This window comes from Takifugu rubripes, chromosome 8 (genome assembly GCF_901000725.2).
Source record: "Takifugu rubripes chromosome 8, fTakRub1.2, whole genome shotgun sequence".
Classification (NCBI taxonomy): Eukaryota; Metazoa; Chordata; class Actinopteri; order Tetraodontiformes; family Tetraodontidae; genus Takifugu; species Takifugu rubripes.
Genome location: NC_042292.1, coordinates 19350111 through 19373954, shown reverse-complemented (window position 1 = coordinate 19373954; position 23844 = coordinate 19350111). Strand labels below are relative to the sequence as shown.

Sequence of the window (23844 nt, the reverse complement as noted above, 5' to 3'; positions counted from 1 at the left end):
GTGTGTGTGTGGGTGGGTGTGAGTGTGTGTGGGTAGGGGTGTGTGTGTGTGTGCGTAGGGGTGTGTGTGTGTGTGGGTCGGGGTGTGTGTGTGTGGGTCGGGGTGTGTGTGTGTGGGTCGGGGAGTGTGTGTGTGGGTCGGGGTGTGTGTGTGTGGGTCGAGGTGTGTGTGGGTGGGTGGGTGAGTGTGTGTGTGTGGGTCGGGGTGTGTGTGTGTGGGTCGAGGTGTGTGTGTGTGTGCGTAGGGGTGTGTGTGTGTGTGGGTCGGGGTGTGTGTGTGTGGGTCGGGGTGTGTGTGTGTGGGTCGAGGTGTGTGTGTGTGGGTCGGGGTGTGTGTGTGTGGGTCGAGGTGTGTGTGTGTGGGTGGGTGGGTGGGTGAGTGTGTGTGTGTGTGGGTAGGAGTGTGTGTTAGTGTGTGTGGGTGTGTTAGGTCAACATTCGGTCGTGGGGAGTTGGGGTGAAGGAAGTTAGGTGTCAGCCTATCAGCTGACAGATCACCTGCTGATTGACAGCTCCAATCATCACCATGGCGACAGGCTGTCTGGTCTTTCTTTCATCTTTGCTGTCTGGCTTCTTTCAGGGTTCTCAGAGGTTCCACATGTTCCACAAACAATCGTTCATTGATCAAAGTCAAGCACAATTAGATATTTCCTTCATATGTGGAACAAAATGTTTTTTTAATCAAGCAGGGAGAACAAACAAAGAAGAGTACAGACCAGTACAGACCAGCACAGACCAGTACAGACCAGCACAGACCAGTACAGACCAGTACAGACCAGCACAGACCAGTACAGACCAGCACAGACCAGCAGTTTGTGGCTGATGTTCTTCTGGTTGTTTCCGGAGCTTCAGGTGAGTCTGAGGGTCTGGAGCACTCGAGGGGTCATTGAAGAGGACGTCCCAGGAGATCCAGCAGTTGATCCACGGATCCTTGAAGACGGCCCAGCCTTTACTCTGGTTTGAGGGTCAGGCAAAACCTGGAAAATATTAAAGTGAAAACACACACACACACACATGTGCACACACACACTCTCTCTCTTCAGACCTGTCAGTACTGATTGTGCTGAAGAGACAGACAAAAAGCAGGAGGCCAGCCAAGCACAGACACACACGCACACACACACACATGCACACACACGTGTGCGTGTACACACACATCAAATGAAACACAAACCTTCTGTTACTTCATTTCTCTGCCAACATTGAACTCATTAAAGTGAAATAACATGTTGAAATCTTTCATCACACACACACACACACACACACACACACACACACACACACACACACACACACAGCCTGTGCTGGTTCTGCTCATCTGGAACTCATTGTGTCATCGGCAGAAGGATCCATGTTCCACGGGTCACATGACCAACGTGAGCTCTGATCTACACCAGGATCCTGCAGACAAATGTTGGATTTGAGGAGTTTTCGTCCAAACTAGGGATTTTTATCACCCCGACAGTTTCATGTCCTTTAATGAGAAGGTGAAGTTCGACCATCCTTGATTTGATGGCCACTAGTGAAAAAGTGCTGCTAGCATTAGCATTAGCTGTGTCAGAGAGTGAAAATGTTAAAAAAAAGGATAAGATGGACTTTAACGTATATGAGTGAAAATATTCGGATGAACTCTGCTGGGAGGATCATAATCAGCGTTACTGAGGACGTGTGGTTCCCTTTGGTGTTCTCCAAGTCCTGGTTTCTTTGTGCAGAAGGTCAGACGTGAGCTCTGAGACCACCAGACTGACAGAAAAGACGACTTTTTCTCCTTTTTTGTTCATTATTGTCACTTTAGTATAAAACAATACAAACATGATCAGGTACAAAAGTGCTGAAATATAAAAACATCGACACTTGTCAAAATGTAAGTCATCACTGCTTTATAATATGAAAATAGAGAATTAAAAACAAATATAAAAGCAGTCTGTTTCCTGTCTGTGGCAGTGAACACATCACGACCACTTCAATGTCAATGAGGAAGACGAACGTTCAGTAAAGTTTCTGAACGCAGAAGCTTCCACAGTCTAAAACAGTCCAAAAACACTGAAAGCTTCTAGAGGAGGAACGTTCCCCAGAAGGTGGGGCCTTTCCAGGAGAAGCTTGTTCCTCGTTCCCCAGAAGGTGGGGCCTTTCCAGGAGAAGCTTGTTCCTCGTTCCCAGAAGGTGGGGCCTTTCCAGGAGAAGCTTGTTCCTCGTTCCCCAGAAGGTGGGGCCTTTCCAGGAGAAGCTTGTTCCTCGTTCCCCAGAAGGTGGGGCCTTTCCAGGAGAAGCTTGTTCCTCGTTCCCCAGAAGGTGGGGCCTTTCCAGGAGAAGCTTGTTCCTCAGGATGAAGAAAACCGAGAGCTGCTTTTGGGCCGCCACCAGTTCGGCTCCTTTTCACCTTTACGCGATCAAACATTTTTGGTTGGTTGAACGGGAGAACATCCAATTCTTTCTCAATACCCTTTATTGTGTCCCAGCGGTGCTTTGGTCCGATGGGCGGGGCTTACTAACGACACCTGTGCCCCGTGAGAGCACATTTACCGAGTTTACATTTGCACAGGGAAGGTGGTCGGCCTCCTCTCCTCCACGCGGACGGGCTGGTTGCCGAGGTGACTCTGGTGGCGGCCTTAAAGTCTAACGTGCATCTGGTTTCCTGAGCCGTGACCCGTCCATCAGGTCTCACCAGAATGCTGAGGAACAGGTGGGGGTCAGTAGAGCAGCGAGGGCGGGGCTTTGTGTATCCTGAGTGTTTGGATGGAGGACAGAATTTTCTTTTGGTGGCCAGCAAGGGTCACGCCCACTCTGAGCAGGTCTCTATGGAAACAGAGAGTTTGGCGAGCGATAAGAACCGGAACCACGTGTGGTAGCGAGTGTGACGGGTTCTGAGATGCATCTTACTCTGTGTTGAGGTGGGAGACCACATCCAGGCTGGTGAATCCAGCCTGCAGGAAGTTCTGCTGGTAACGTTCCATCTTTATGGCCAGGAGCCACTCTGAGACCGAGCCGCAGGCTGACAGGGGAGGGGGCACGCGCCGGTCCAACAGAGGCTGGGAAGGACTGACCGACAGAAAGACAGACAGCAGGGGGGGTGAACTCGCCTGCACCTGCTCGCTAAGTAAACAGCTGTCAATCACACAGCTGGTTGCCAATGAAAGCCCGCCCACTGCACACACATCCCAGAATATGACCTCTGACCCCTCCGGCAGCTTGTGGAAGCATAAAATTCCACCGCTGCCGATCAAATCCTGCCCACTCCCCTTGGACGTCGCAGCGCCTCACCTAGGTCCCTCTGGATGCGTCACCTTCAGGGAGGCGGGGTTTCGGATCAGCCTGTCCAGCGACGCCACCACATCAGAGAATCGTGGACGGTTGGCGCGTTCTTTCTGCCAACAATCCAGCATGAGCGCGTGTAGGGAGGTGGGGCAGTCCGGGGGAGGGGGCAGACGGTAGTCCTGCTCGATGGCGTTAATCACCTGAGGAAGAGAAGGATCGTTAAGGCCACACCCTCCAATCAGCTATTGGTCCACAGCTATTGGTCCAGAAGACAACCAGCTGACACTGGTTGTCTTCTGAACTCCTTACATCCTGGTTGCTCATGTCCCAATAAGGTCGCTCGCCATATGACATCACTTCCCACATGACGATACCATAGCTCCAGACGTCGCTGGCAGACGTGAACTTCCTGAAAGTCAAGAGGATGAGTGATTGGCTCCGAGACTCCTGATGGTCGGGACGGGCATGAGGACGCTCACCTGTAGGCGATGGCTTCAGGGGCTGTCCAACGGATCGGAATCTTTCCACCCTAAGAAAGCAGCAAAGGTGTTTAAGCTCATTTGCTTCCAACAACAGGAAACGTCCACGGGAAACGTGCTGCTTAACTCTTCTAATTAGCTTTCTCGGCCCCTGACTCACCAACGAGCTGGTGTACGTCGGATCAGAGGAACTTTCGGTCAGGAACCTGCTGAGGCCGAAGTCGGAAACCTGGAAAACACAGGAACCACCTGCTGCATCAGAGAGGGCAGACAGGAAGACCGACGAGCAGCCGGGCTAATGGCCTCACCTTACAGACCAGGTTCGAGTTGACCAGGATGTTCCGGGCCGCCAGGTCTCTGTGGACGAAGCTCATGTCGGACAGATACTTCATCCCTGCTGCGATTCCACGCAACATCCCAACCAGCTGGATGGTGGTGAACTGCCCATCATTCACCTGCAGGCAGAAGGTGAGACAGATGAAGATCCAGCAGACACATCAAACAACAGCTGACGCCTCTGCCTGTCTCACCCTCAGGAAGCTGTCAAGTGCTCCGTTCTCCATGAACTCAGTGAGGATCATAACAGGACAGGAGGTGGTGATGACGCCCTCCAGGTGGATGATGTTGGGGTGCTGGAACTGACCCATGATGGAGGCCTCCGACAGGAAGTCCCGCCTCTGCTTCTCAGTGTAGCCACCTTTAAGTGTCTTTATTGCCACATAGTTCTCCTTCCGCCCCGGAACCCTCAGCCGACCACGACACACCTCGCCGAACTCACCTGGACAAGAAGGTCACCGTGAACCCAATCAGAGCTCGGAAGGTTCTGGCCTCCCATAGAACGATTTCATTATGTTGACAGTCCTCTGTTCAAATCGTTTAATAGCTTATCTTAGGAGATGTTTTGGGATTCACCACTTCCATACCTGCTCCAATCACTTCCTCGATCTTCACAAACGACGCTTCGATCTCTTTGGCAAACTCCCTCACCGCCTCGTTTGGATCCTCATAAGTGAACGGGTCGATGTAGACCTTCATTGCTGTGGCAACGATAGCAGCAGGTCACCATCATCATCATCACCATCATCATCATCATCAGCAGCAGCAGCAGAGAAGAACTCTGACTGGTTCTAACTCACTCTGTCCCATCTGATAATGACCGGTGTTGTCGTTCGTGTCAGAGTCCTTCATTCTCCTGCTGAGAGACAGACAGACAGTGAGACAGACAGGCAGGGAGACAGACAGGCAGCGAGACAGACAGGCAGTGAGACAGACAGGCAGCGAGACAGACAGGCAGCGAGACAGACAGGCAGCGAGACAGACAGGCAGGGAGACAGACAGGCAGCGAGACAGACAGGCAGGGAGACAGACAGGCAGTGAGACAGACAGGCAGTGAGACAGACAGGCAGGGAGACAGACAGGTAGCGAGACAGACAGGCAGGGAGACAGACAGGCAGTGAGACAGACAGGCAGGGAGACAGACAGGTAGTGAGACAGACAGGCAGCGAGACAGACAGGCAGGGAGACAGACAGGTAGTGAGACAGACAGGCAGACACACGTCTTCTTTAGATTTCCAGCAGATTTCCAGCTGCGGAATTCTTTATTTCCCAAGACACACACGTACACACACACACACACACACACACACACACACACTCTCTCTCTCTCTCTCACACAGGAATGTTATTATCTACCTCGGTGTCAAGTTTCTCCATCCTGATAGTCAGTGCGTCCCACCCTGTGTGTGTGTGTGTTTGTGTACGTGCGTGTCTGACTCTCTGTGTGTGTTTGTGACCATGTATGTGCACGTGTGTCTGTGTGTGTGTGTGTGTGTGTGTTCTATTGTTCTCTCAGGGTGGGAGGGAGCATCCTGAACTCTTTCTCTTACCGGTAACAGAACCCAGCTACAGCTGCCACGGCGATGAGCAGCAGGATCGCCACGGTGACGGGAACCCCGGTCAGAACCAGCTGAGAGTGAGCTGCAGCTGAGGAACACACAGAAAGTCTGGGTTCCAAAGGTTCTCTGAAGGCCCAAACTCATTTAGGTGAGTTTGAGGTTTCCACATTTGAAAGCCCGGAACCACATGAAACTGCAGAAGCTCAGATCATGTTGCCACAGAACACTAGCAGAACATTCTTAACTAGAACCATTTAATAGATATTTATGTCATTTTCTCTGTGCCGAGAAAATCACAATGTGTTGCAAGAATGATTAAAGGGTTCTTGGATCAAAGAACATTGCAGGAACATAAGAACCTTTAAAGGTATCAAACTGAGTCTGAACATCTGGACTTCATAAGACGACCCATTCTAGGATTCAGTTCTAAAGGTTTCAGAACAGACAGACAGGAGAGCAGACAGACAGGGTGGTACCATCAGGCAGTGTGTTGAGGGTGGTGACTGGGCTGAATGATCCGTATCCTGCCTGCGACCGGGCCCTGACCTGGACCTGGTACTGCAGCGCCCTCTGCAGCCCCGTCAGAACCACCGAAGAAGACTTGCTGGACACGTAGCGCCACTGTTCTGGGTCCTCGACATCCTGGCCCACAAGGAAACCGACAGTCACAACACAGTCCTTTATCCTGTGTGTGTGTGTGTGTGTGTGTGTGTGCCTGCTTATGCATTAACCTTGGAACTGTAACGAAGCTGGTAGTCCAGGATCGGTTGCTGGTTCTGCACAAATGGTACGTTCCACTCTAATGACAGACTGGTCTCTGAGGCTGCTGTTCTCCTCAGACCCAACACTGCAGGAGGAACTACACACACACACACACACACACACACACACACACGCACACACACACACACAGGTGAAATCTCTGGTTCTACATTGAAGAACGTTGAGTGTGATGAGCTGTGCCTGCTTACGGTCTCTGCTGGTGGTGACGTTGACGCTGACAGAGGCTGGCTCTGATTGGCTGACAGGAGACACACCGTTGTGAGCCTGGATGGTGAAGGTGTACGTGGTGTGTGGGCTGAGTCCCCAAACAACAACACGACCAGACGTAAGACCACGCTGAGCTGGCTGGTACAGAACACTGTCATCACATGGAGAACAGGATCCAGATGATCCCTGAAAAGGAGACGGGAGGGTGGAGTCAGGGAGACGGAGTTTGGACTTGTTGTCATGGTGATTCTAGTCTGTTTAAATTGTGAGATTCTGGTCTGTCAGGTCGTGGTGTTGTTTACCTTGGTGGTTGTCCCACAGACAGAACACACAACACGGTAAGTCAAGTCTGTCCGCCCCCCTCGGTCCAGGGGCTCGCTCCACTCCAGAGTTACCGAGGTGTCGTTGAGCTGGCTCACGATGGAGCGTGGGGCAGAGGGAGGGCCTGGGGGGGGCACAGGTCAGAGGTCACACACAGAGCGCAATCAGTTAGGAGGAGCCCTGAGGCTAAACTCAGCGTCAGACTGACAGGAGGTTGAACCCGGAGTTCTGTGTGTGTGTGTGTGTGTGTGTGTGTGTGTGTGTGTGTGTGAATGTGCTCATGTGTGTGTGGACTCATGTGTGATGATGTCACCAGAGGACTTGTGCTGGGATTGAAGGACGTGTGTTTATGGTGGGAAACGTTCTCACGTGTGCAGGCAGCATGAGCTGGGTCGGATCCATCCCGATAGTACCGCGGGTGACATGGACAGTAGGCGGAGCCAGGCACCGGTGTGTTGCTGTTGGCTGGACATGGTTCACACCCACCGGGTCCTGATCCCACCTTAAACTGGCCCGATGGACAAGCTGGAGCGAAACAGAGTCAAAGGTGAGCGTCTTAAACGTGACTTCACTGCTTATGAGCATCCATCCGCTGCTGAAAATAGATCCTAGAAGATGCCTCAGGAAATAATGAAGCCGTACAAGTCACATGACTGGTCCACATGGACATAGAACACCTTTAATGTTCTCTCAAGAACAATCAGTAAATGCAGACAGGATGAGAGACAGGAAGTGACCCTGACTCCAGCAGGATGTGGAAAGCGCTGCCATGATGTCATCACTACCATCCCCTGCCAGGAGAGCGCACACAGACACACAGGAGCAGGACCCCCCCCCCTCGGCACCGCCGCTGCACTGCTTCCTAGCTGCAGTCAGCTGACCTCTGACCTCACAGAGAATAACAGGAAGCCTTCTGGTGACCTCCCACGGCCTTCACCCAACAGCAGCAGAGAAACGCCACAAGGTCAAACATTCAGTCATTATGTGCCCCTGCTGATGGAAACTTCCTTCACAATAAAGTTTGGAGACAATCTAACGTGAGCAATCATGACTGGGGGGTGGGGGGGGAGGGGTGAGCCCCTTCAGGCTGTTTCATCTTTGGGAGCAACCCTGAAGCTCTGCAGGACAGATGAGCGTGAGCTGTTGCTGCTGTCACCACGGTGCTGTTATCAGCACCTGTGTGTGTGTGTGTGTGTGTGTGTCTGTGTGTGTGTGTGTGTCTGTGTGTGCGTGTGTGTGCGTGTGTGTGTGTCTGTGTGTGTGTGTGCGTGTGTGTGCGTGTGTGTGCGTGTGTGTGCGTGTGTGTGTGCGTGTGTGTGAGAGAGCAGAAAGAATGTTAAGTGCTGATAGTGAACAAACAAACGCCACCTTTCCCACCGATGACGCTTTAACTCAACGTTCCAAATGTTCTCATCCAGGTTCCAAGTTCTGACAAGTTTGGTCTGAGTTCTACCGAAGACCGCGTTGGCGGAACCTCACCTCCACAGCCGACGTCAGCGTCCTGCGGCTCGTATCCAGGGCGACAGGCACAGCTGGATGTAGGCTGTCCCACCCACTGCCCATCTTCGCCACAGAGCATGCTGGGAGGCCGTGACTGCTCCCCGGGCAGCGTGGCGGCGTTCTCCACACAAACGCCGCGCGCCTGCAACAAAAGCAGCTGTAACTTCCTGTCACCGCCGTTGTCATGTGACTGGTGCGTTTTGGGTGGGCGTGTCCAGTCAGTGATACCTGCTCCACGAGCGAATGGGGGACAGTTTCAGGGAAGGAGGCGAAGGCGCGGCGCAGAGGCGGGCACTTCCTGTGGAAGACGCGCACAGAGAGCAGCGCCATGCAGGCGCCCTGGCTCTGGAACGCCAGGTACAGCCCCGCCTTCCTCAGCTGCTCCAGGCGCAGCAGCTTGATGTTGGAACGTTTGTCGAAGCCACTCAGGTGGTCGGCCGCCACCGTGGCCACTTTGACGTAGGGGTTCTCCATCCACGCCGGGTGAGTGGGTGTGGCCTCGTCCCGCTCTGACTGGTAGTAATACAGGTTGAAGGTTTCTCGGCAGTGGCGCCGGTTCAGTCTGGAACAATCCATCATGCTGAACCTGGGGGGTCAGAAATGATCGATCAGTGATCGGCTCGCACCAACCCGACATCTCGGACGGATCTGTCAAGTCTCTGACCGGATCTCCACGTAGAGGGTCGTCGCCGAACGCCGCGGGACCCAACGCGTCCTCAGCCAGAAGGAGGACGGGCTGTCCGGCGTGCAGATCTCATAGGTCCGTACGCTGTTGGACTCATCGTCCAAGCCGCTGACTTCATCCCACTACAGACAGACAGACAGGCAGGCAGACAGACAGACAGGCAGACAGGCAGACAGACAGGCAGACAGAGAGGCAGGCAGGCAGGCAGACAGACAGACAGACAGACAGACAGGCAGACAGACAGACAGGCAGACAGACAGACAGGCAGACAGGCAGGCAGACAGACAGACAGGCAGGCAGACAGGCAGGCAGGCAGGCAGACAGACAGACAGGCAGACAGACAGACAGGCAGACAGACAGGCAGAAAGGCAGACAGGCAGACAGGCAGACAGACAGGCAGAAAGGCAGACAGGCAGACAGGCAGACAGGCAGACAGACAGACAGGAGCCGTTATGGACGTGACCAATCAGCAAATGAGCGTGAGCGTTGCTCCTTTCACCTACATGGGGATCATCACCAGGATAGTTTGTCCAGCGAAGGTCAGATGTTTCTAACCTGGTGTTCATCAGCACTTCTGAGAGACAGACAGGAAGAGTCAGGCAGACAGGAAGAGTCAGGCAGACAGGAAGAGTCAGGCAGACAGGAAGAGTCAGGCAGACAGGTGTGGGAACAGGAACACACCGTGCTAGAACCTTCACTCATCCAGTCAGCTGAGACATTAAAGAGGACGGATTTGGACATTTCTGCGGGATTATTTACTCTTATTTATGTTCATTTCCATCCATCCATCCATCCATCCACCCATCCATCATCCATCCATCCATCCATCCATCATCCATCCGCCCCTCATCCATCCATCCATCCACCCCTCATCCATCCGCCCCTCATCCATCCATCCATCCATCCATCCACCCCTCATCCACCCATCCATCATCCATTCACCCCTCATCCACCCATCCATCCATCCATCCACCCCTCATCCACCCATCCATCATCCATTCACCCCTCACCCCTCATCCATCCACCCCTCATCCATCCGCCCCTCATCCATCCATCCATCCATCCACCCCTCATCCATCCGCCCCTCATCCATCATCCATCTGCCCCTCATCCATCATCCATCCACCCCTCATCCATCCACCCCTCATCCATCATCCATCCACCCCTCATCCATCCACCACTCACCCCTCATCCATCCACCACTCACCCCTCATCCATCCACCACTCACCCCTCATCCATCCACCCCTCATCCATCTGCCCCTCATCCATCATCCATCCACCCCTCATCCATCTGCCCCTCATCCATCATCCATCCACCCCTCATCCACCCACCCCTCATCCATCCACCCCTCATCCATCATCCATCCACCCCTCATCCATCTGCCCCTCATCCATCATCCATCCACCCCTCATCCACCCACCCCTCATCCATCCACCCCTCATCCATCATCCATCCACCCCTCATCCATCTGCCCCTCATCCATCATCCATCCACCCCTCATCCATCCACCACTCACCCCTCATCCATCCACCACTCACCCCTCATCCATCCACCCCTCATCCATCTGCCCCTCATCCATCATCCATCCACCCCTCATCCACCCACCCCTCATCCATCATCCATCCACCCCTCATCCATCCACCCCTCATCCACCCACCCCTCATCCACCCACCCCTCATCCATCCATCCATCCGCCCCTCATCCATCCGCCCCTCATCCATCCATCCATCCACTCCTCATCCATCCACCCCTCATCCATCCACCCCTCATCCATCCATCCATCCACTCCTCATCCATCCACCCCTCATCCATCTGCCCCTCATCCATCCACCCCTCATCCATCCACCCCTGTCCTCTGACCACACCCACCAGGACCAGGAACTCCACCACTCACCCACTGCCTGTTGTCATTTGGGATCAGTTTAGCAGCAACCAGGGACACAACAACCACAGGAAGCTGTAGACCACACTGTCAAATCATGTGGCACAATGAGTTACCATGGTGATCAGACCAGGCTTAGAATCCTCCAGGTTACTAAACTGTCCTCCATAATCCAGAACCCTCCTCCAACACTCACACACACACACACACACACTGAGCGTGTTGATAAGAGTGCATGATGAGGACACGCTAAATTACCATGACAACTGACAGGATGTTTATACAAGACACATGCCCAGACAGAGTGTGTGTGTATATGTGTGTGTGTGTGTCCTGTTGTAACTTGTTCTTCAATAAAGCTGAACGTTCATTAGCGTTGATACACGCCCGTCTGAATCCACAATGATGGGCTGATATGTATCCCGGGGGGGGGGTAGACCAATCCGGACCTTCTCTGGGTTGGTCAGTCCTGAGGTCACTGCTCACAGAAGAAGGCTGTTGGTTCAGTCCCCAGCTACAACAGGTTGTTCTGTGTTAGTTAGCGTGCCCAGTCTGTGTGGGCCCCTCTGGGGGTCCGGGGCTCAGATTGATCCAGTGGACTGACCCCCCCCAACCCCTGACATTTTGCTGTATGATCAAATGGACCAGAGTGAATGAAGCATCATCGGCACGTGTTGGGACGACTGAATCTATTGTGTTTTGAGGAGCAGAGTGATCGTGAGCTGTCGTGAGAACAAAGCAGGAGAAGAAGAACAGATGAGACCAATAGCTCCGCCCACCAACACGTGTCACTATGAGGACCAGATCAAATCAACTGTTCCCATCAGCGTGGCGTCAGCGCCCAGCTCACAGGTCACAGCGCTGAGAGCCTCAGCCAGAGGGTCCCCAGGGACCTCAGATCAAACCAGGAGAGCGAAGCCAGACTAATCCAGCGCTTTACAGGTGGTTTCACATTAGCAGGAAACACAAGACCTTCACTTCCTGCACTCAAAAACCAACCGTGTACGCACCTAAAGCTAACGCCGTTAGCGGCTACACTCCCTCTCCTGCCATGACAGGCCTGTTCTTCACACACATCAGGGAACCTGAAGGACCCAATATCTAGCTAGCTAGTCCCGCGGTGATGCTACAGCTCCCTCAAGCAGCCAGACGCAACCACGGCAGGACGCTCAGGGCTGCCGTGGTCACCACGCAACTTCCTGTTTTCATCCACACTGATGTCGAGGCTGGAGATGCTGGTTCCAACATGTAGCAGTTCACTTCCCTTGGGAGACCTGGCTGTTGCTCAGGTGGAGAACATAAAGATCAGCCGTAGCAGGCTGTTCCATCAATCACCCATCATCATCTACCCTCCATCATCCATCCATCCATCATCTACCCTCCATCATCCATCCATCCATCCATCATCTACCCTCCATCATCCATCCATCCATCATCTACCCTCCATCATCCATCCATCCATCATCTACCCTCCCTCCATCCATCCATCCATCATCTACCCTCCCTCCATCCATCCATCCATCCATCCATCCATCATCTACCCTCCCTCCATCCATCATCTACCCTCCATCCATCCATCATCTACCCTCCCTCCATCCATCATCTACCCTCCATCCATCCATCCATCCATCATCTACCCTCCCTCCTTCCATCATCTACCCTCCATCCATCTATCCATCCATCCATCATCTACCCTCCCTCCATCCATCATGTACCCTCCATCCATCCATCATCTACCCTCCATCCATCCATCCATCCATCCATCCATCCATCCATCATCTACCCTCCCTCCATCCATCATCTACCCTCCATCCATCCATCATCTACCCTCCATCCATCCATCCATCCATCCATCATCTACCCTCCATCCATCCATCATCTACCCTCCCTCCATCCATCCATCCATCATCTACCCTCCATCCATCCATCATCTACCCTCCCTCCATCCATCCATCCATCATCTACCCTCCATCCATCCATCATCTACCCTCCATCCATCCATCCATCCATCATCTACCCTCCCTCCATCCATCATCTACCCTCCATCCATCCATCATCTACCCTCCATCCATCCATCCATCATCTACCCTCCATCCATCCATCATCTACCCTCCATCCATCCATCCATCAATCAGCTACCCTCCATCCATCCATCATCCATCCATCCATCCACTTTGCTGCTGCTTGCTGTTGTTGCTTTTTTCTGTGAAAAGCATAAGATCTCCAGCAGGTGACATGATCCACCCCTGTGAGGATCCACTGGATCAGGGATTACAGAACATCTGCAGCAGATTATCACTAAACACGCAATAACAGCTGCAGCCTGAGTAGAACCCTGGAGTCTGTGATCGGACCTGTGCAGCAGAACCGTCCTGGCTGAGGGACACGCTACAGGCATGGGGACACCACGCTACAGACATGGAGACACCACGCTACAGACATGTGGACAACATGCTACAGACATGGGGACAACATGCTACAGACATGGGGACACCACGCTACAGACATGGGGACAACATGCTACAGACATGGGGACACCACGCTACAGACATGGGGACAACATGCTACAGACATGGGGACAACATGCTACAGACATGGGGACACCACGCTACAGACATGGGGACAACATGCTACAGACATGGGGACACCACGCTACAGACATGGGGACAACACGCTACAGACATGGGGACACCACGCTACAGACATGGGGACAACACGCTACAGACATGGGGACACCACGCTACAGACATGGGGACAACATGCTACAGACATGGGGACACCACGCTACAGACATGGGGACACCACGCTACAGACATGGGGACAACACGCTACAGACATGGGGACAATGCGCTACAGACTTGGGGACACCGCGCTACAGACATGGGGACACCACGCTACAGACATGGGGACACCACGCTACAGACTTGGGGACAACACGCTACAGACATGGGGACAATGCGCTACAGACTTGGGGACAACACGCTACAGACTTGGGGACAACACGCTACAGACATGGGGACAACACACTACAGACTTGGGGACAACACGCTACAGACTTGGGGACAACATGCTACAGACATGTGGACAACACGCTACAGACATGGGGACAACACGCTACAGACATGGGGACACCACGCTACAGACATGGGGACAACGCGCTACAGACATGGGGACAACGCGCTACAGACATGGGGACACCGCGCTACAGACATGGGGACAACGAGCTACAGACATGGGGACAATGCGCTACAGACATAGGGACAACGCGCTACAGACATGTGGACAACACACTACAGACATGTGGACAACGCGCTACAGACATGGGGACACCACGCTACAGGCATGGGGACACCACGCTACAGACATGTGGACAACACGCTACAGACATGTGGACAACACGCTACAGGCATGGGGACACCACGCTACAGACATGGGGACACCACGCTACAGACATGGGGACACCACGCTACAGACATGAGGACAACACGCTACAGGCATGGGGACAACACGCTACAGACATGGGGACACCACGCTACAGACATGGGGACACCACGCTACAGACATGAGGACAACACGCTACAGACATGGGGACACCACGCTACAGACATGTGGACAACACGCTACAGACATGGGGACACCACGCTACAGACATGGGGACACCACGCTACAGACATGGGGACACCACACTACAGACATGTCTGTGGGGTTCTGTGCAGCTATACTGGGGAGAACTTGCAGAACTTCACCATGTTCTTCTGGTTCTCTTTAATAACCGGTGAGAAACAAGAGGACTGGTGAACTGGTCCTTCCCAGAACCTTCTCTGTAGGTGGTGCTGGTTGATCCACCAGTGACTGAGAGCTGCTCACGCCACTCTTTCGATCCCGATCCCCTGTGATCCGAGCATCGATCCCCGGTCTTACCTTCATCTGCGGCGCTGAGGCCGAGCAGCAGCAGCGGGAGGAGGAGCAGCGGCCGCCCGCAGGAGGAGCCCCGTCCCGGGCGCACAGACCCCTCCATCCCCCTGGAAGTAAACCAAATCCACACCTGAACCCACTCGATCAGTCAGGACCGAGTCGATCACGATTTCGATCAGTGAGCGTCAGCTGGGCTCGCGCTCGGCCGGCAGCGCGCGCCTCATCAGATCAGAGGAGAGATCGGATCCGCCGGAGAACAACTCCAACTTTTCAAGATGGACGCGCCGAAGAAAAAAGTTCCAATGTAAAAAAGCAGAAGCTGAGGGCGACAGCTGTCCTGGGGGGTCTCTCCACCTCCACTCCTCCGCTCCTCATCCCTCCATCTACGTCCCGAAACACCAGGACGGAGCGAAGCTGCCCCCGAGGCCGGGACAGGAGCCCCGATAGCGCCCTGATGGGTGCGGAGGGGTCGGTGGAGAAGGGGGTGTCCCAGCACACACGCGGCCTTGGGACACTCACACACACATAAGCGCGTCCACACAGCGGTGAATAGGGACGCCTGTGGCCGCCCAGTGCTCCCAGTCCACTGCTGGTTTCCAGTTCAAAGTTAAGACAAAGCAGCCGGAATCAAGTTTCCACCTCTGGAAGGACGCCACGGGCCACGCCCCCGCGGGTCCTGATTGGCTGGACGGGCTGTCCGTCACCAGGGGGCGGGGCCAGCGAGGCTGAAGGAATGCGTCTGTCGCCCCGCTCCTGTCTGTCGCTCCGGCTGCTTCCGTTCCACACCTCTGATCCCTCTGCGCTTAGATTTGAATGCAAAAGCAAGTGTTCGAGACCTAAAACGGGGGTACGAAGAGAGATGACGTCAGAGGCCCGGGTGAGGCCTCCCCCCCCTGTGTTGAGGGTGAACAGAACAGGAGGATTGTGGGAAAGTGGCACCTGTCTGTCAGAATGAGAGGAACAGCTCTGGAAGAAGAGGGTGAGCTCTTCAGGCCGTTTGTGGTCGGTTACCGTGACCAGCGTGGCGGTCGGTTACCGTGACCAGCGTGGCGGTCGGTTACCGTGACCAGCGTGGGGGTCGGTTACCGTGACCAGCGTGGTGGTCGGTTACTGTGACAGACTGGGCACAGACACACCTCCATCCCATGATCCTCTGATTTTAGCCACCAGTGAGGTCTGCTGCGTTTCCATCGCCATGGAAACATGTTTCTGACAGATTTGGGAGCATAAATATCTTCATGCTGTTGATACTTAACCTTCAGATGGCAGAAAACCAGTTCAACTGGTTCCAGTCAAGAAAAGACAAGGACAAAACATAACATCTGAAAAGTTTATTAACACAACATGGAACTGTGTGTGTGTGTGTGTGTGTGTGTGTGTGTGTTAGTGTGTGGAGAACTTGGGCAGCTGGTTTCCCAGTATGACCCGTCTCTCCACTCCATCTTCAGAGATGCTCGCCAGCCTGATGACGCCACCGCTGGAGCCGTCCCTCTCCATGGCCAGAGACAGTGCTGACAGACAGACAGATGCAGAGCAGTGAGACAGTGCTGACAGACAGACAGATGCAGAGCAGTGAGACAGTTCTGCACGGACAGAGCTGCCAGCCAGTGCTGTGTTTACCTGCAGCAGCCAGCTCCAAACACTGCTCCTTGCTCAGCCCTGGTTTGTAGTTGGAGTCCATGAAACCGTAAATGTAGCTGCTGCCGCTGCCGCCGACGGACACCGGCTGTCTCACCAACATCCCCCCGATAGGAACAGAGTAGACCTGACACACAGGAAGTGACACCTTAGAGTACCCAGGTGCTCCACAGGTGCTCCACAGGTGCTCCACAGGTGCTCCACAGTGTGACGTGTCCTGCAGGCCTACCTGCCCCCCTTTCCTGCGGTCCCACCCTGCCACCAGGATCCCAGCAGTTAACTCCTCCCTGTAGCGATAGCAGCTAGCTTTGAACAGGTTGGCAGCCGTCTCCACCAACGGAGGCTCGTCCAGCTCGATGCTGAGGGAACAGGTGGGCGGCACACGTCACTGCTTGGTCATCGTCTGTGTGTGTGTGTGTGTGTGTGTGTGTGTTACCTGTGGAAGCCCAGCTGATAAGTGACCACATCAGCGATGGCCTGAGTGTCAGCAGCTGATCCAGACCTGCAAGAACAACCCTTTTATTTCAGGCTCTGAGGGTCTCAGGTCTGCTTCCTGTTCTTTCAAACTCTTCTTCATTCATCTATTTTGATTCTAACCAATAGGTCAAATTCCTCTGTACACTGACCAAAAATAACTGTTTAAAACTTCTTAGCTGACCAGAAACAGGCGTGTGGTTCTCATAAGAACCATGAGAACATTCCACAACTGTTGCAGAGGAGTTGAGCTGACCTGCAGCAGAAGATCCGGTCGTGGATCTTGGTCAGTTTGTCCGTGACTCTGTTTGCAATGTAGGCTCTGGCGGACAGGGGAGAGGTTTTAATGGTTTTAATGGTTGTACTGGGTGTCCGCTGTACGCAGACGGATGAACACACACTTGTTTTACCCTGTGGTGGTCCGAGAATCTGCACCGATCACAACTCCTCCATCGTACTCCACAGCCATGATGGTGGTCTGTCGGACAGACGGACATCAATTCAACATAACTCTAACATGGATTCAATGTGCAGGAAAATATTATTAAATCACTGGGATGAATTATGTTTACAGCCATCAAATAATTAATTGTTTTAAGTTGTGTTATAGAATTAAAATGCTTGTTTTGTTGTTTGGACATTAAGCATGTTGTTGGCCAAAACTAATAACTTTCTAATATAAAAGAGTGAGGATGATGATGCTTTAAAACAACATGAATGAGTTCATATTGTTGCGCTACATTAAGCTAACCTGTGTGTCTTCATCAGGATCTACCTTTAGATGTTACGGTGCATCTGTCGCTTTTTAAACTTGCTTATGTTTCTTACCACTCTGTCTCGGTTGGATCCACTTTGATTCGTTATTCTTCACATTGAATAGTTCACAATGACTATAGGTAGCCAACATTAGCCGATGCTAATAGCTACAGAACTGCTGTCTCATTCAGGCGCTATGAATACTTTAAAATTGTTTACACGGACAAAACAACGTTCTATTCGGCCTATTCTGATTATAAACTGCACACTCACCCCGGTGCTGACTTCCTGACTGGTCCAGTCTGGAATCACATCGTTTTTCGAAGAAACGTTCAGTCCGGAGTGAGACATCATTGTTGCTGCCGCCATCTTTATTGAATGATGGCAGCAAACTGCTATTAAACAGAAGAACGCCAGGGGGCGCTGTGTGTATCATGTTTGCTGTCGTCTGGTTGTAGAAGTGTTTTCAAGTAAGCTAAGCAAAACGTTAAATCATTATCATTTATTTTATCTAACTATTTATATATCTATTTTACCTTACTCAGCTTACTCGTTAGTGTTTCCCACGGATAAGAAAAAGCCATTACACTCAGAAGTCTTATATCCGTAAATAAATAAGTAAATTATCATCTTTTAAAGATGTGCTGTTAAAAGGGTTCATCCTAGTGCAAAATTGTGAATTATGAATTCGACCAATTCAGAAATCCAGTTAATTGACATCATGAAATATCATGACAATATTAAAATATTGATTTCGCGAGAACGTGGGGTAATAGCGCTCTCTTGTGGCAAATAAAACAATTACAAATATATTCAAGTCGCCTGTAATTATGCAAGTTAAAACAATCTAAACAACCGTTACAGTGGGGGGAAACTCAGTTCAATGTAAACTGTTTATTCAAAGAAACACACTATTTTATTTTCAATGTAATTTGACGAATGTTTGTTCCGGCTTAAACTCGGACACCTCCTACGGGGTCCTGAGATATTTTTTTAGTAGGATGATCTAGGGAATTCGGTGACGTCGGCATAACAACATTCTTAATATTTCCGTTATTAAATTACTATTATTATTATTAAAGTCTGCAATACATTCAAAAAAGTCGTCCCAGTTCTTTAGTTTAAATCACTTTACATTATATTCTTTTCTAAAGCTTATAATTTCTATGTTTATTTCTTGAATTATTCTGTTTTGTCACATCTGTAATTATGCCATGCTTCTATTTGGTCCCTCAAACAGGACAGCAGGGACAGAAGAGGAAGGCTTCAGTGGGTCTGAGCAGGGTGTTTTGTCCCTGTTAACCAGCTTTGATCTTTTATTTAGTTTATTTTTCCCTGATTTGTGGCTGATTTATTGTAGGTGTTCATGCTGCCCTGCGTCTATAATCAGTCATGTGACACCTTGACCGGATCATCTCGCTGTGCTCATGGATGGTTCTTGTCATGTCTGACGTCTGATTGCTTTTTCTGACACTCGTGTAGAAAGAGAATAAATAGGTCTGCTATCTGATTCCTCTTGTAGTTAGAAGATATCTCAATAAAGGAATAACTCGCATCTAATGGAAACGTCTGAACCTTCTAATCCGGATACGGAGGCATCAGATTCTTCTGTTGGCTGACAGATTTATTGGGACACTTCACAATATTAGCTGAGGTACAATAACCAAAATATTCAAATAACAAAACCTAAAATCTGGTCTTCAAAAATCTGAAAATAGTTCTAATTTTCTACAACAGCTGTCCTACAATCATAGAAAAGTTGTTTTCAAAACCATCCAATGTTATTCTGTGATGGCACATTCGTCAAGTCATGTTTCGTCAACTTTATTTTGAGAATTCTTTCTTTCTTATTTTATTAAGAACACGGGGTGTCACAGTGACCATGGAGGGCAGATCCACCCAGAACTCTGATTTAATCCAGTTCTGGTTCCGGAGGGACACTTCCCTCTGAACACACGTGCGTAAGTTCACCATGGCAACAGGTCAATAAAAAGCAGAGAAATGTTTGAATGTCGCTGAAACATGAAATAGTCCGATCGTCCATTTGGGAGGGAAGTGTGTCCCCGCCACCATTTGTGGACTCGTGAAAATGTGTCTGACGTCACATGAGCGGTTCTTCCAGTGAGTGGGCGATGACACCAGGCGAGTCCAGCTGTGAGCATCTGCAGTCGTACCATCAGGGATCCAACAGCCTGTCTGAGGGCGCTTGGCAAAAATGTTCCCACAATCCTTTACGGTCAGTATCATTCAGGTTCAGTTTGCAGCTCTGCTTCCTCAGTCGAGCCTGGGGGGCAGTGGGCTGGACTACCCCAGCAGAGTGACCTCACTTCCTCTGGGCAGGACCTTTGTGGAACAGGTACACCGGCCGCTGGTTACCTGGCAACAGTAACAGGGCCAATAACATCAGCCTGGCACAACGTTGCACGTACCCGAGTGTATACCTGCATATATGCAAACTAGGGCCACCTGTGTGTGTGCACACCTGTGTAAGCGGTGTTCATACCTGTGTGTGTGAGCAGTCTGTATGAGCTGAAGCCCACGGCCTCAGTCAAATAAGAGGTGAACTGTTCTGGCTTCAGTCTCACGGTCCTGAAGTGATGAAAGGTCGTCTCCTGAAACAACCGGGCGACAACAGTCACTGCTCTGCTGTCCTGTCAGGGTTACACGGTACATGTGGGCGTGTGTGCACGCACCGAGGCGCCCCTGCTGCGGCTGTAGCTGCTCCAGGGTTGTGCTTCAAGGATGAACAGCCCACCGGGCGACAGGCTCTGATAGGCTCTGGTGAACAGTCTGACCACGCCCACATCGCCTGAATGCAGGTGAACCCATTTGGTCACACCGAGACATACGATGACATCGTACTGACCCCGACCAGGCCACTTGTGCTGCGATGACACGTAGTTGCCCTGCCGGAGGAGTTCGGCACGGATGTTAGTGCGACTGACATCACGGCGAGAAGAAAACAAGATTAAACTCACCTGGATGAAGGTGACGTTGTTGGGGAACCTGGATGAGGAGGAAGATGGAGGAAGGAGGAGAGGAGGAGCAGAGAGAGGACCTCTGCTCGCCCGCAGTGAAAGAGGGAAGGAGTTGAGGAGGGAGAGCGCCCGCTGGAACTCCTGCACGTGGTCTGCCTGCATCCCCTCCGCCGCCGCCACCTTGCCCGTCCCTCCTCCCTCTTCCACTGTTCGTGAAGGACAGGAGGAAGTGGGTGCTGGAGTCGGTCCGTTTCTCTCCGTCACCACCAGGTCATGTGACAGGAAATGCCTGATGTTCTGCTTGGCTGCATGGACCAGCTGTTCATCTAGCTCCACCCCCAGGATGTGGGAGGGGTTGAACTTCCTAGCCACTGCGAGTGTCAGGTGACCAGCGCCACAACCGACGTCCAGCACCTTCTTGTCCCTGAACCAATCAGCTTCGAGGAGACGGAGACGAGGGTCTTCTTCCGCCCCAACCCTGGCCTCCCTGCCATCACCGTAGAAGCCATGGTAGCCATAGTAACAGCTGTGCTGTCCATGGTGGTAGCGACGTTTGTCCTTCTTCCTCTGTGGTGGTTGAGCGGCACCCATCTGTACATCTCCACACCTGCTGGTTGCAGCGTAGACGTCAGACTGGAGGACATGTTGAGCAGCAGGACAGACTTCCAACGCCCTATTTTAACTCCGTAAAGGTGCCTACCTGCCACCTTTAGCTCCTCCCACCAACGGTGTTTGGAATTTACTCGGCTGAACTGCGGTTGCCGCGATATCAGACCGAGTGGAGGTGGTGCGGTGCCGTCGTCGATGGCGACTGTCGCGCTGGTTGCCCAGCTTTATTGAGCCGCCAGGTGGGGGGTGAGTGTGTCTCCTTGGGAGAATGGGAGGCGGAGCTATGTCTTCTCTACAGGTGATGGCTGTGTTGAGTTCACAGGAGAGGGGAGACGTTGAAACACTGCCACCTGTAGTCAATCCTGAAACTGTCGCGAAACAGAAAGGAAAGACGTTAGCATGTCATTAGCAGGCTAGCTGCCCAGTGAAGGATCTGGCTGAGTCTCACCTGCCGGCCCAGATGTGGAGGGGAAGAGTCGAGCGGGAACCATCTCCCTGTCGCCTCCTCCATGATGTCTGTTTCGATGTCTCTTCCTGGATTTGAGGGGCGACAGCAGCAACCCCCCCTCATCCTTGCCCTCCTTCCCCCCTCCCTTCAGGTTGAGGGGATCTGTGATATCACGGGGAACCAGGATCTCTATGGGGTCTCCACCCCGTGATGGCAGAGGTGAGGACTGTGGTGTCTCCTGATTGGTGGCCCTGCGAGTGAAACCTTCATTCAACGCCTCCGGTCACAGTTGTCGAGTGAACTCATCTCATTTATCTCATGTAAAACTCAAAAGTCCTTGTCCTCTTTAAACACAAATGTAATAACAACCATTATTACACGTGTTGTCCGTGACAACCAATTCACTTCTTTCCTCCTGGAGCAGGACACCCTCCTCATTCCTTTTTTCATTTGTTTTTATGTGGCGTTCCTGATCATTTCATAGAGGAATTAATCTGAATCAATTTCAAACGGTCCAAAATCACAACTACTGTGATGAGTAGCAGCGTTCCAGCAACGTTCCCGGGAATGCTGTACTTCCACAAATAGAACAACAAACAAATGCTAAAGAACAGAGGAACAGGAATCTTACCTGTTGACGTCTTCGTCCAACAGCGAGTTGAGGTTCAGAGGGTCAAAAATGTTTCCACCCAGCAGGAAGTGACTTGGGAGCCGCGGCTCCGACTGGCTGTCACTGTTGGTGCGACGTCGGCGTTTGGCCGATCCTTTGAAGGCGACGCCCACAGAATATCGCCTCTTTGCCACCCGCTGCGTGGCAGGACCAGAGGTGTTGCCCGGGAGATGGAAGCCATTTTTAGTGGGAGGGGGGAGGCTCTTGGCCGGGGGGTGGCTGCTCCGACAGGCTGCTGAAGTCAGGGCTGAGTTTTTGAGGGACCACTCGCTCTTTGTCCAGAGACATTTTAATCATTTTCCACTTGACATTCAATCATTGACCTAAAGGAAGTTAAATAAATAGTTTAATAGTGGAATTTTTTGATGGCAACTCCCTACGTTCATGCCTGTCCCTGCTTGGTTGATTTACTGCTCCCTCCCGAACCGGATCAGGGATTATTCAGGTCAGGTTAATGGCAGCATCAGACGCACAAAGGTGGCGTGCAGATGTTGGCGTCTCCTTCGCCCACAGCAGAAGATGCTGAAGGCAGCAGGAATCAGACTGCTGATGAGGTGTGTAATCAACCAAGCGTTGCCTTATTATTGCAGACACACTATATATATTTAACATTTGCATTAATACATTCTCACAGGTGCAAGAAGTTGGTTCGTCTGCTGAGTTACTATGGCAACAAACACACTAACCCTGGCTTTGCAGCAATCCATCCATTTGTGGCACTTTGCTACCTGTTGAATAAAAATGTATTTATATATGAATTTATGTTATATTTAAATATATACACCTTGTCACAAGAGTCCACTTTAAAAAAATAAAACACTTATTTATACATCATAGGCTAGTGAAGAGCCAGCTGTAAATGTAGAATGTTACAATGAAAACTATAAAATGAATAAGGCAGTGATTCAATATCGTAGTCTTTATTCTCTATCTCTGTAAGCACATCATATATTTATATCCTAGATGTTGCTGACCATTAACACTTTGGCACCATTTACATGAAGTTACTCACCGTTCCTAGTGGCTTTATTCAATCCAGACGTGTTATGAACTTTATGTCCACGCTCGTAACCTTACCTGTCGCTATAACACGTGGTCACGCCCCTATCACCGTCTCCACCAATCACAGAGTTCCCTCATTAACAATGCAAACTAAACAACGTAAAGAGTTAGCTTTTTCCAATTAGCCACGTCCAGCTAACCTTCAGGAAGTAGCCACCCTAAAGCTAACACGCGTACACACCCCCTAAGAAAAACAACTACAGAAACACACAGCAAAATCTTCTCTGTGCAAGTAGATTAGTTCCGGCTGGATACTCTGCACGTATGTCAGGGGCTATATGTATAG

General features: G+C 51.7%; 3 protein-coding genes across 8 annotated transcripts in view; all 3 read right to left on the bottom strand.

Moving 5' to 3' along the window:
• Positions 1-1775: 1775 nt before the first annotated feature.
• Positions 1776-15574, bottom strand: LOC101074460 (ephrin type-B receptor 4-like). 2 transcript variants are annotated; one of them, XM_029839985.1, is made up of 21 exons: positions 14930-15574; positions 9628-9698; positions 9104-9246; positions 8668-9025; positions 8419-8581; positions 7309-7464; positions 6921-7063; positions 6600-6804; positions 6360-6487; positions 6105-6270; positions 5620-5716; positions 4870-4928; positions 4657-4770; positions 4264-4511; positions 4042-4188; positions 3894-3962; positions 3734-3783; positions 3564-3663; positions 3261-3454; positions 2880-3038; positions 1776-2795 (listed from the first exon to the last, which is right to left on the bottom strand). In XM_029839985.1, the coding sequence occupies exons 1-21, from the start codon at positions 15024-15026 to the stop codon at positions 2690-2692; spliced, it is 2973 nt and encodes a 990-aa protein (XP_029695845.1). In that variant the 5' UTR covers positions 15027-15574; the 3' UTR covers positions 1776-2689. The 2 variants fall into 2 exon arrangements, with proteins under 2 accessions (XP_029695845.1, XP_029695846.1); XM_029839986.1 differs by having other exon boundaries at positions 4870-4925.
• Positions 15575-16239: 665 nt separating this feature from the next.
• Positions 16240-18215, bottom strand: psmb6 (proteasome 20S subunit beta 6). Of its 2 annotated transcripts, none has more exons than XM_029840063.1 (7): positions 18065-18215; positions 17446-17513; positions 17292-17357; positions 16998-17063; positions 16791-16920; positions 16544-16688; positions 16240-16470 (listed from the first exon to the last, which is right to left on the bottom strand). In XM_029840063.1, the coding sequence occupies exons 1-7, from the start codon at positions 18158-18160 to the stop codon at positions 16307-16309; spliced, it is 735 nt and encodes a 244-aa protein (XP_029695923.1). In that variant the 5' UTR covers positions 18161-18215; the 3' UTR covers positions 16240-16306. The 2 variants fall into 2 exon arrangements, with proteins under 2 accessions (XP_029695923.1, XP_003976005.1); XM_003975956.3 differs by having other exon boundaries at positions 16240-16434; positions 18065-18214.
• Positions 18216-19397: 1182 nt separating this feature from the next.
• The window catches only part of LOC101079553 (7SK snRNA methylphosphate capping enzyme-like), a 4547-nt gene continuing 100 nt past the window's right edge, over positions 19398-23844 (bottom strand). The window contains exons 1-9 of one of the 4 annotated variants that reach the window (XM_011616822.2): positions 23509-23844; positions 23129-23224; positions 22458-22819; positions 21827-22077; positions 21470-21746; positions 20770-21379; positions 20485-20697; positions 20295-20403; positions 19398-20167 (exon numbers count right to left, since the gene is read on the bottom strand). The exon at positions 23509-23844 is cut by the window's right edge and continues 100 nt beyond it. In XM_011616822.2, the coding sequence (XP_011615124.2) occupies positions 20115-20167; positions 20295-20403; positions 20485-20697; positions 20770-21379; positions 21470-21746; positions 21827-21869 (1305 nt within the window). In that variant the 5' untranslated portion in view covers positions 21870-22077; positions 22458-22819; positions 23129-23224; positions 23509-23844 and the 3' untranslated portion in view covers positions 19398-20114. Of the gene's footprint in view, positions 20168-20294; positions 20404-20484; positions 20698-20769; positions 21380-21469; positions 21747-21826; positions 22078-22457; positions 23225-23508 lie in introns of all 4 variants that reach the window. The other 3 variants (XM_011616821.2, XM_011616823.2, XM_029840031.1) reach the window with 3 other exon arrangements.